Source organism: Bos indicus x Bos taurus, chromosome 18 (assembly GCF_003369695.1).
Source record: "Bos indicus x Bos taurus breed Angus x Brahman F1 hybrid chromosome 18, Bos_hybrid_MaternalHap_v2.0, whole genome shotgun sequence".
NCBI lineage: Eukaryota > Metazoa > Chordata > Mammalia > Artiodactyla > Bovidae > Bos > Bos indicus x Bos taurus.
Window position 1 is genome coordinate 16,241,884 of NC_040093.1, and position 12,101 is coordinate 16,253,984.

General features: G+C 56.3%; 1 protein-coding gene across 2 annotated transcripts in view; it reads left to right on the forward strand.

The window, feature by feature from the left end:
* AKT2 (AKT serine/threonine kinase 2) overlaps nt 1-12,101 on the forward strand; it is a 47,604-nt gene that overhangs the window by 31,974 nt on the left and 3,529 nt on the right. For both annotated transcript variants that reach the window (XM_027515813.1, XM_027515814.1), the window contains exons 5-10: nt 6,036-6,189; nt 6,645-6,776; nt 8,227-8,292; nt 9,522-9,590; nt 10,714-10,836; nt 11,875-12,003. In XM_027515813.1, coding sequence (XP_027371614.1) covers nt 6,036-6,189; nt 6,645-6,776; nt 8,227-8,292; nt 9,522-9,590; nt 10,714-10,836; nt 11,875-12,003 — 673 coding nt within the window. The remainder of the gene's footprint in view (nt 1-6,035; nt 6,190-6,644; nt 6,777-8,226; nt 8,293-9,521; nt 9,591-10,713; nt 10,837-11,874; nt 12,004-12,101) is intronic.

The following is a 12,101-nucleotide window of genomic DNA, read 5'->3' on the forward strand; positions in this document are numbered from 1 at the left end:
CTTAGTACCTGCTGCTGCCACTGGAGAGAAATCTAATGGGATTGCTCTGAGACCAGACCCCAGATTCCTGACCTTAACCCTAGGGAAGGCATGAGTCTGAAACCCAGGAGAGGGAGGCTGCTCTGCTTATGACTGTCCTCGTTGCCCTGCCAGGCCTGAGCCTGGGGAGCGGGGGTGGGGTGGGGGCTGACGGGGCCACTCCGGTGACCGGTCGCTGCTGCAGCAGCCTGCTCACTTCCTCCGCCAGCAGGCTCTCCCCAGGGCAACTGGAGCAATTCCACTACTCCCTGCCATGACTTGTTGTTTCAGGCGGACGGGACAGTTGAAAGACCACTGTCGTAAATGAACAGCTAGATACCCTGCACTTAGGTTCAGCAGTTGAGCATATGCCGTGTTGGCCTCATCTGGCTGTATTTTATGCTGAATCTTGAACTTCTGTTCATACTTTGTGACACTTTCCTCCTTAATACATCAGCAGGCATCTCCTAAGAATAAGTAGCTTCTTCTACAGAATCTTGGTGCCCTTATCACACCACAGATGATTATTTGTAATATTTATACTTACTAACATCCTCCCCAGATCTGAGCCATAGTTAAATTTCCCCAGTTGTCCTCAAAATGTTGTTTTTCAGACCAGGATTTGATAAACCAAGGTACATGCTGTCTGTGTCCTGTTATAATCTAGTTTAGCCTTTGTGTCTCTTCCCCCACCACGACACTGATTTTTTTATTTATTTTTTTTCTTTTTTGACGAGCCAGACTGGTTGTCTTGTAGGATGCCCTATACTCTGGACGTGTCCTATTATTGTCTTTTGGCACTGTTTGCTTTGTTCTTCTGTGCCTGTATTTCCTGTAAACCGGAAATTAGGTCTGAATTAAGGTTGGCAAACTGTGGCCCAACCTCCTATTTTTATAAATAAAGTTTTATTGGAACACCACGCCTATTCACTTACCAATTATCTGTGACTGCTCTTTGCTGTCCTGTGGCAGAATTGAGCAGTGACCGAGTTGTAACAGAGACTGTGTGACCTGCAAGGCCGAAAATATTTACTCTTCGGCTCTTTCCAGGATAAGTTGGCAGACCCCTGGTCTTGGCAGGAATATTTAACAGGGCATCACATTAGTGTGAGCTTTTTTAATGGAAATCTTACCGTGCAGCTTCTGTTTGGAATTCTGAGGCTCTTAGTCTCACTTGGAGTAAACTCCAAAGTTGATGCCCTATTCTACAAAGACCTGCTTGATCTGGCCTCAGAATACTTTCCTGCCACCAGTTCCCTCACTTTAGCCACTGTGGCCTCCATGCTGTTCCTTAAACATGCCAGGCACATTTCCTACCTCAGGACCTTTGCACTTGCTATTTGCTTGGACTCCTCTTCCCCCAGATGTCATTATATTTCTGCTTTTAACTTTGTGGGGTCTCTGCTCAGATGTCACCTTCTTGGAGGGTCCTGCCTGCCTTCCACTTCTGTTACCCTTAGCCTGCTTTATTTGTCCTCATAGCATCTATCCTACCTGGTGTGACATTTTCTGTTTGTTTATTTGTGCCAGGAACATAACTAGGTGTTCAGTAAATATTTGTCAAATAAATAAAAGAACAGTTAGGACTAATGCTCTGTTGAGCCAGACCCTGTTCTAAGGTCTTCACATGTATTAATTCACTTATCCTCACTACACCTCCAGGCAGGAGTTCCTCACCTGCTAAACAGACATAATGATGAGACATAATGAGACTGAAGCCCAGAGAGGTACAAAGTAAAAAAAGAAGATCTGAAGGGCCTATGTTTTCCCTGCCAAGCAGGGCTGGGCCTGAATCAGCCAGGGCAGCCCATTTGAGAGTGTCTGAGCAGAGGGGGACCCCAGATGCCTCCAGCTGTGAATGCCCCTCTGATTCTGAGGGGGACCCTGGTTAGGGGAGAGGGCCCCATCTGGCGTCAGACCAGCAGTCAGCTGTTCTTCCCGAGGCTGTGACAAGGACAGCCCTGTCACTTCCAGGCCACTGGCCTTCCCTCCAGGGTACAGTTCATTCTGTTCAGCAGGATGGCCCAGGATCTAGAGTCAGACCAGCCACTGTGCCGCTGTCCCAGTGGGGCTCAGACCTGGTTATGAGGAACTAGAAGGATGTGGAAGCGTCTTGGCTCGGGGGGCCTGTAGAGTCACACCACCTTTTCTCGCCTCCGAATCGTCTGCCACCATCTCCTCTTGCTGTGGGACTAGCCTTGTGCTTCCTCTTGAGACTCTCAGCCTATACTCCACACAGCAGCTGCTGACTTAGAGCAGAAAAGTCAGGTCCTGTCAGCCCTGATAGACCCTTCCAGGACTTCTGTGATGTGAAGGATCAAGACTTAACTCCTTCACGCCGTGGCCTCCCTCCTGTTCTCATCTCTTCCATTCCTCTCTCTCTGTTGGCTGGGCCTTCCACAGACACCCCAGGCTCCCTCCTCAGGGCCTTCGCCATGCTGGTTACTCTGCCTGGATTCTTTTCCCTCCTGGCACTTCACAGGGCTGCCTCCTCTCCTCTGTTTCACCTATTTCACAGCCAAGTGCCTGTTCTTGGCCCTGGGGAGGCCCCATGTTCCGGGGAGGTCCTCCAGGTCCTGACTTATGTGCCACCTCCCTGAAGAGGCCTTCCCAAGCCACCCTCTGAGCCAGGGCTTCCTCTCTGGCCCCTGCCTTGGAGCCTTGACACAGGTGTCTTGAATGTTAGGCCTGGAACTACAATGGGGCTGGTTCCCTGCTGCACCCCCAGTGCCCGGAAGAAGGCCTGGCACACAGAAGCCACTCAGGAGGGACTGGCTGGGTGACTCCTCACAACCCTTTGAGGTGTTTGCTCTGTCCTGAGCACTTGATGTTGGTGTCTCATTCCTTCCTTGGATAGCCCTTGGAAAGTCAAGTGGCCCGTCTATGGTTGCCTCAGGAAGGGGCAGAGCCCGGAGTCCCTCCAGGCCTTCCAGCTCGAGTCTGTGCTCTCAGCCGTGGTGTTGGGCCCAGGGAACGCGGTGGGCAGACGGAGGTCCTAGAAGTGAGGCCGCCCAGCATCCCACGGCCATTTGGCAGTGGGGTGAGGTCAGGCCCAGCTCCCCCTGCCTGACGCCACCCCGTGGAGAGCCTGGCTGGGTTTGTGTCCCTGGGCCTCTGCTTGCTAACTGCCACTGGGTAACTGTCAGCCCCTCTGTGCCTTGGTCTCCTTGTCTGTAAGAAGAGGTGAATAATAGTACCTCCTTCAGAGGTATGCAGGGAGGGCTCAAGGAGTTACTTCACATGAAGCACTTCAGCAGCTCTGGGAGCAAGCAAGAGGAGGGCCCTTGTGTTGTTCAGTAAAGGAGGTCCTCTCGGAAGGTGGGCTAGAAACATGGCGGGGTCAGGGCTCCTGAGAGGCTGCTTGCCTTTGCCGTGCCCTTGGGCTCTGTGCATACAGCGTGGTATCCCTGAGCCCACTGGTGAGCGCCCCCAGTGCCATTCCCCTGGGCTGGAGGGCCTGGAGGAGCGCCGAGTGTGGGTCTCAGTGCCACGGCCCCTGACTGTGGAACGCCCACAGGAGACCCCACCTCCGTGAGCCTCAGTTTCCCATTGGGAGCACGGCTGCTCCCTTTGCAGCCCTCTTAAGGAGCATGGAATGAGGTGGTGTGTCTGGAACCATTATTTTCCTCAGCGTTTCCCTGGGAGCTTTCCTTTGAGGGGTGGAAGGCCCATCAGCCCCAGCCTGGGGAGGAAGCTCCCCTCTGCCCCAGACACCATGTTGCAAACCCTTGAGGAGTATCCTGGACAGAGGCCCTTGCCTTTTCTCTGAAATTCTGAGTGCTGCAACCTTGCTACCTCGGTCCAGTTGGAACCAGATCTGGGGCGTGTCAGGCGGCAGAGAGTCACCCCCGACCAGCCTCCGTGTGCACCCCCGTGGGTTCTGGCTCCAGGTGGGATGGTCCAGACCCCTCCAGTGGAATCTTTAGCCCCTTCCTTGAGGCGAGAACTTTCTCTGGGTGCTGGTTTTGTACATGGCAGCTCCCCAGCGTCTCAGTGCTGCCTGGGTGCTGAGGAGGGGGCGAGCTGGGGGGAGGGGCTCTCCCAGTGCCAGGGCTGCTGTCTGAGCCCCAGCTCTGCAGTGCGGAGGCTCCATCTCTTGTCCATTCAGGCTCCTGAGGATGGACCGTTTCTTCCTTACAGACAGACGATAGTACACACACATCTTGGCCTGCAAATTCTTTTTCCATGTGGTAGTCCCTCACAATCTCTACATGTGAGGTATATGCCTTTTTTTTTTTGTAGTATATTCAAACCATTTTAGGAGATGTGTGATTTTTTTTTTTTTTTCTTCAATCCATAGTCATATACCCAAAGTCAGCATTTTCAAATTTCTAAGAGGACAGTTCTGGTCTGATAGAGCATGTCGCTGGGTATGTTCCCCTCCCCCACAGTTTTTGGAAACAGGAATATTAATGTAGGGCCAGGGATTTGTCCCATTACTTGTTCCAAGGAGGGCTTGGGTGAAACCTGTTGAGAAATGCCCGCCTGAGGTATTGGGTTGGGAAGGGGAGAGGCTTGCGCCGCTTGGCCTGGCTGTGCAGCAGGCTTAGGGCCAGCCAGGGCTTTGGCTGCCTTGCTCAGTCGTTCCCCACACGTCTCCCGAGTACCCGCTGGGGGCCAGGTCACAACCAGCCCCAAATCCCTGCCCTCGTGGGGCGGACACGTGTGGCATCCGGGGCCCCCAGACTCTGCTCAGGCTTGGGGAGGGCTTCTGTGCCAGCCCCTGATAATTGCGCTCCCAGAACTCTTGAGACTGTCTTAGGAAGCAAGGTCTTCTTGAGTGAGTGAGGTCAGGAGAGAGGCAGAGCTTCTAGGTGTGAACTGGGATCCTGGGACTTGGGTACTGCTTTTGCTCAGCAAACCGTGGAACTCAGCTAGAGCTGGTCACATGGCTTTTACAGACATGATCAAAATCCGTAGGGGGCTCAACAAATGTTGGGCTAAACCCCTAAAATTGTGTGGTGGGTCCAAACTAGAGGAACCAAACTAGTGGGTCCAAACAATTTAGTATCATTCAGCTTCATCCTTTTTTCTTTTTGGCGTGTGGTCTTTTTTACTTGGGCTTCCCAGGTGGCTCAGTGGTAACGAATCTGCCTGCCAATGCAGGAGATGCAGGAGACGTGGGTTCATTCCCTGGATTGGGAAGATTCCCTGGAGAAGGAAACGGCAACCCACTCCAGTATTCTTGCCTGGAAAATCCTGTGGACAGAGTAGTCTTGGTGGGCTACAGTCCATGGGATCACAAACAGTCAGACACGAATGAGCACAGCAGACAGTTTTTTACTTATTTCTCCTAGGTGTATTTTTCCCCTCTGTACAGACCAGTCTGTTGCAAGTATCAAAAGAAAATTCTTTCCCAGCGAGTTTAAATCATGAGTGACAGAACTAGTTTATTGTTCTTAAACCTGTCTCCCTTCTGCTGGGACCTGCTTCCCTGTTTGGCAGCGTCCCCACCCCACCCCGCCCCACCCCCGGTCCCACCCCCAGCAGAATGGCCCCTGAGCCACCCACCCCCAGACAGGTGCCTCCAGGGGGTCCTGTTGGTCAGCTCTTGCCTTATAAGATCTCCACCTTCTTTGGCAAATGAACGCTTCCTTCTGTTCTTGGTTTTCTTTTACAAAACACTGGTCACTTGTATGCATGAGCTCGTCATTCGTTCCCAGGGCCTCAGAGGAGCATTGTCTCCCTGGTTCAAGGCTCAGGAAGGCAGCTTATTTCCCAGAGCCTGTGAGGAAAGGTGGTCTCCCCTCTAGTCATGTAATTGCTCCTCGATTTCAAGTGGCCCTCGGGTCAGGCTCTTGGTGGATCCACAGGTAGTCTCTGTTCTTACTCTAGTCTCACCCTCCCCGATCTGCCACAGCCAGGGGGGCCTGTGATGGTTCAGCTCCCCTCGGTCAGGCAGATCTCCCCAGAATGCTGGAAGGTGTTTTAGTCATTTGCTTGTGGGGCTCAGCCCCTCCTGCCCTGAGGCCCAGGCGCACCAGGACTCATGGCTCCCCGGACGCGTCCTCACACAGGGAAGAGTGGATGCGGGCCATCCAGATGGTTGCCAACAGCCTCAAGCAGAGGGGTCCAGGGGACGACCCCATGGACTACAAGTGTGGCTCCCCCAGCGACTCTTCTGCGGCCGAGGAGATGGAGGTGGCAGTTAGCAAGGCGCGGGCCAAGGTGGTAAGTGCCAGAGCTGGAGGACGGGGCCTGCCAGTCTGTGAGCACTCTCAGCCCTGCCCCCCTGGAATTCCATACCGAGAGCTCAGGGCCCCGGCCAGGACAGTTCCTGACTGCCCTGTGGGCGTGGTGATTTCAGGCAGTAGATGGCGTGGTACTGCCCTGGGCCCACGGGATGCGGGGCAGCCTCATCCTGAGCAGTGGTGAAGACCCCTGTGCCCCCACCTTAGAGCCCTAGCTCAGCCCCCCAGGGCCCCGTGCCTGGGAAAGCTGATGGTGGGAGAGCCTCAGTCTGAAGGCCACCTCAGAACAAACAGTTGCTGCCTGGGGCCTCCCTGCTCCCGCCTGAGCATTTTGGCAACAGTGTCCTTTGAATTTTCTCTTCTCTTTGTTAAAATTTCTTCCCACGGGCCACATGCCAAGCTCTGACTGCCCAACTCTCTCCCCATCCCGGGCAGACCATGAATGACTTCGACTATCTCAAACTCCTGGGCAAAGGCACCTTTGGCAAGGTCATCCTGGTGCGGGAGAAGGCCACTGGCCGCTACTATGCCATGAAGATCCTGCGGAAGGAGGTGATCATCGCCAAGGTAGGCCCTCCCTGGGCTGCTGTGGGCCAGCCACCGTGGGGCCCAGCCTGGAGCGTGCCTGTGGTCCGGAGCACACTCCAGGCGGGACACCTCCTGCGTCTGCTGCTGTGTCCCCTCACCCCCAGAGCCACTGCTCAGTCCTGTGGGGCCCTGCCTGCTGAGTCCCCCACCCTCTGGACACCAGGGAGGAAGGAGAGAGTCTGACAGGGGCTTCACCCAGCAGGGCCTGGGGGGCCCACTAGGGCGGGGCCTTGGCTTAGGGGGTCTCAGGAGGAGGCTGGGCTGGAAATGGAATTCTGTTCCTTTTCTTTTACTTAAACTTTTTAAACTAGGAAATTCTTAAAATACGTAAAAACTTTTAAAGAAAAATATAGTGGATTGCCCAGTCTAGTCACCGAGCTTCAGCACTGCCGTTTGGCCAGTCTTGTTTCATTAGCTCTGCTCTCATCTCTTTTTGTTCTGAAGCGCCTTAAAGCATGTTCTGGGCATCAGAGATTCCCAGACATACATGCTTAGCTTTGTATCTTTAATAGGTGATGATCTTAAAGACTGTGATTGTGGTACTGTGGTCATGTCCAACAAAAATTATCAAGCCCTAGATATCATTGGTGTGGGGCAGGGCTTCTCAGCCTCAGATGTGACATTTGAGACCAGACCATTCTCTGCCAGGGGGGCTGTGACGTGCCCCCGCATCCCTGGCCCCTACCAGGGCAGCCCTCCACCCCTGAGTCAGAAACATTCTTAGACATTGTTACCGATGTTATCACAGTATCCCTGGAGACAGACTTGCCTCCTGGAAGGATAGCAGGTGTCTGGGCACCACACTCTCGGGTACACTCAGTACCAAATTTGAGCCCCTGTTAGAGCCCTGGGGGCAGGGGGGCGCCCTGTGACACTGCTGCTGGGCCCGCACCGTGAATTTCTGATTCATGGGTCCCAGGAGGGGCCTGATAATTTTTTCCCAAATTCCCAGGCCACACCGATGCTGCCAGCGTAGGGACCACACCCCGGGAATCATTGCTCACAGCCTAGAGTCCTGACTCGGTCTAGGTCCTTCAAGGATGTGTATAGGGTCGCTGCCATTTATAGGAACACCACGGCCTGTGGCGTCACCTCAGGCCCCTCAGTGTCTGCGCCCCGCGCCCCCCCGCCCCCCACCTTTGCAGACGCCAGACTTGGCCCGTGGGGCGGGTGGTGACAGCCGGGCCCTCCCTTGTCAGAAGTCTCCATCAGCTTTTCACTGGGTGGTTTTGACAGCGAGTCACTGCGTGGCCGTGTCTGGTCCGGTATTTCATTAGGGCTTGTGAGTGATCATTCACGTTCTCTGCATTAGTTAGGAACGGAGTTGGAGTTCACCAACCCGTTCCTCCCCCATCTTCTCAGGCTGGAGGTGGGGCGTGAGGCCGACATGGCGCTGCCCTCCAGCCCTTCACCCAGCCTCCGTTTGCAGGATGAAGTCGCCCACACGGTCACCGAGAGCCGGGTCCTGCAGAACACCAGGCACCCGTTCCTCACCGTGAGTAACACTTGTCTCAAGCAGGGTGCACACGTGGGGCCTCCAGGCTGCCCTTAGGACGGAGCTCGGAGAAAGGCAGCCCCCGGTTCTGTGGAGCACGGATTGGTGTTGGCTTGGTGGTGGGGGTGCAGCTGTACGGGCTCCCCGGGTGGCCAGAACTGAGACACCAGGGTGGCAGCTTCTTTATAGACGGTGGCTTTGTGTCAACCCCTCAGCCGTCTGATGATACCAGATTATGAAATGGCCCCAGGAGAGCATGGCTTCTCTCTGTATTGGTTAGAGGTGCTTAGTCCGGCGGGTTGAGTTTTAGGAAGTAATCCTAGAAGCAGATGTACCATCACTGTGCTGCCTGTCCACTTAGGCTGAGCAGACAGACACCTCTTGGGCAGCAGTCTCCATCGAGACCAGCAGATGTCAGTTGGATGGACTAGGTGGAAAATGGTTTAAGGGTCGTTTCTGTAGCTCACTTGCTGTTCGGGTGTCCTGCTGAACCAAAGCACTTGTTTAAATGAGACCTTATGAGGTTCTTCAGTGTGGAAGACAGGGAGCAGTAGAGTTTCTTGAGCAGGGGGTCACCTAAGGGTCCTCTGAGGAACTCTGTCTGGCTCCTTAGAGCACAGTTTGAAAACTACTTGTTTGTTGGAGAATCACTTGTCCAGGCTATCTGGGGAGTTGGCTCCCAAGCCACTGCCAACCCCCAGCCAGCAAACCTCACATGTGTGTGTAAGTTCAACAGTTCTCTGTCCATGGGATTCTCCAGGCAAGAATACTGGAGTAGGTTGCCATTCTCTTCTCTGGGGGATCTTCCCCACCCAGGGATTGAACCTGGGTCTTCTACATTGCAAGCAGATGCTTTACCACTGACCCACCAGGGAAGCCCCTAAGTTTTAACACACTGGACTGTAAAATGGGAAGAAGAGAGACGTGAAACAGCTGTGTTGCTCAGAACATAGTTTGTGCCCTGGCTGTGTCTCTTGGAGGCTTAATTAGAGGCAGAGGACAGGATCGTTGAGCCCTGTAACCCCTTCCCTGCTGTCAGAGCCAGGAGCTCCCTCACTCCCCACAAAAGGTGAAGATGCGATTTGAACCCTGGTCACGTTATTCCCACGACCTTGGCCAGGGCTGCGGGGGAGAGGGCGGGGAGGGGATCAGCAGCGCCGTGTCTCCTGGGACCCAGCAGAGAGCCAGCCATCTTCCCACGTCCCACGCTGCCACCTTCTTTCCCGCAGGCGCTGAAGTACGCCTTCCAGACACACGACCGCCTGTGCTTCGTGATGGAGTACGCCAACGGCGGCGAGGTCTGCCCCCAAGCCCCGGCCTGCCCTTCTGGATGTCTCGTTCCCGGGTGTGGGGGGCAGAGGGAGACTTACTGGAGTGTCTTTTTCCTTTCGCTCCCTCCCCTGAGGCAGGTGGGGAGACAGGCTCAGAGATGTTAAGTGGCTTGTCTGATTTCACAGGTTTAGTGAGTTGGGGGGCGGGATACAGACTGAGGTCCAGAGGGCTGTGGGGTGGTGGCCGACGGTGCTGCAAGGATGTTCTCAAAGGCTGCAGAGAAAGGGTCTGTGGGTCAGGATCCCTGTCCTCTACTTTCAGCAAGTTCTCCTGATGAGAGACGTCAGCCACTCACCATGCCCACCTGGCACCCACTCCTCACCCCCACACCCTCTCTCTCCGCCACTCACCGTGCCCACCTGGCGCCCACTCCTCGCCCCCACACCCTCTCTCTCCGCCACTCACCGTGCCCACCTGGCGCCCACTCCTCGCCCCCACACCCTCTCTCTCCGCCACTCACCGTGCCCACCTGGCGCCCACTCCTCGCCCCCACACCCTCTCTCTCCGCCACTCACCGTGCCCACCTGGCGCCCACTCCTCGCCCCCACACCCTCTCTCTCCGCCACTCACCGTGCCCACCTGGCGCCCTCTCCTCGCCCCCACACCCTCTCTCTCCGCCACTCACCGTGCCCACCTGGCGCCCTCTCCTCGCCCCCACACCCTCTCTCTCCGCCACTCACCGTGCCCACCTGGCGCCCACTCCTCGCCCCCACACCCTCTCTCTCCCCCTGGTGTGACTCACTGGTTTCATCCCGCACGTGGTCTCATCTCACGGCTTGTTGCCGCTTGCTCACGAGTCGTGTTCCTCTGCCTCCTTGCTGTTGCTCCCTCGTTTGCCTGCCCCTTCCTGCAACCGCCCCCCGCCAGCTCTCCACTTGGCGCCTGTTGTCTGGCCTTCCCTCTTTATCCCTTGCTCACTTTTTCTTTCTTTGTCGCTCACGTGAGTTTTTCTGTACTCACTGTCCCTCGCTTGGTCCTCACCATTACTCGCAGTTTGTGGGGCAGGTGTCACCACATCACCGGGCTGAGTGCCATCCTCCCCTCCTCTGGGCCAGGGGTCTCACCCTCCCTTCCTCCCTCCGCTGGCAGCTGTTCTTCCACTTGTCCCGGGAGCGTGTCTTCACAGAGGAGCGGGCCCGCTTTTATGGAGCAGAGATCGTCTCAGCCCTGGAGTACCTGCACTCGCGGGACGTGGTGTACCGCGACATCAAGGTGAGCAGGCCACGCCCGGGCCGCGCACCCATCTGCTGAGCTTCCCTTCCATGGAGGGTCTGTCTTGTCCTTCTTGGAGCTGAGCCTCCCACCCAGGCCCAAGGTGGTGGTCTTGGGCAGGTGGCCTGCGTGGGGCCCTTCCAGGCCTCCTGGGAGCAATGGCGAGAGGGTGTGAGTTGGTCCAGGCTCTTCAGAGGATGGCCCGGCAGAGTCCACCAGCGCCCGGCACACACGTCCGCTGCGAGCCGCCGCTCTGCCCTGGGAGCATGCGCCAGAACAGGCGCTTGTGTGCGTCTCCGTGTGGACACACACGCTCCAGCAGCTCTGTGCACACGAACCCCAGATGGAAGCCGCCCAGTGCCCACTGTTGGAGAGGGCATAGAAGACGTGGTGGTGGACCCACAGCTCCGTACAGCAGTTCAGGAGGACAGGCTGTGGCCTCACAGGCTAAGGCTGAGGGGCTGCCAGAACAGCTGAGATGAGTCTGTGTCACTCACAGTGTATGCGTAGGTGGGAAACACTGAAGAAAAGCGCAGAAATGAAGTCCCTTTTCTGTTGGAGGAGGTGGTGGCTGATAATGCAGCGGGGCACTTAGAGCTGGTGGTGTTTCTTGACTCGGTGGAGGTTACACAGAGGCCCACCGAAGTGCCCATTCGTGTTATGTTCAAGAAAAAATAGAAAGGTAGTGTTCAGTGTTCCACATGCCTGAAGTGTGACCACCACCGCCCACAGTGGGGGAAGCCACTCAGGCAGGACCTGGCTCCCATCTCCCCCTGCCCTGTCTTCCCAGCTCCCTGGGGGCTGCAGGGGCTGCGGAGGTGCTGGGTCTGCCTCCTCCCCCCGAGCCTCAGAGGGCCTGACCCCTGCTGGGGGGGCGGGTTGCTCTCTGACCCCTCCTCCCAGCACCCTGGCCCTGCCATCCCTGCCCCCGGCCACGACCCCCCACCCCAGGGAAGGGCAAGGGCGTGTGGGGTTTCGGGGGCGGCAGAAAACCCTGAGATATATGCTGTGTCTCTGACACGCTGACTTATCCTGCAGCTGGAAAACCTCATGCTGGACAAGGACGGCCACATCAAGATCACTGACTTCGGCCTGTGCAAGGAGGGCATCAGCGACGGGGCCACCATGAAGACCTTTTGTGGGACCCCTGAGTACCTGGCGCCCGAGGTGTCTGGGGTTGGAAGGCCAGGGGAGGCGGGGCCCCTCAGCCCAGGCCCCTGAGGGCTGGCTGCGGTTCCTTCGGCGGCCCCTCATTGCCCCTTCCT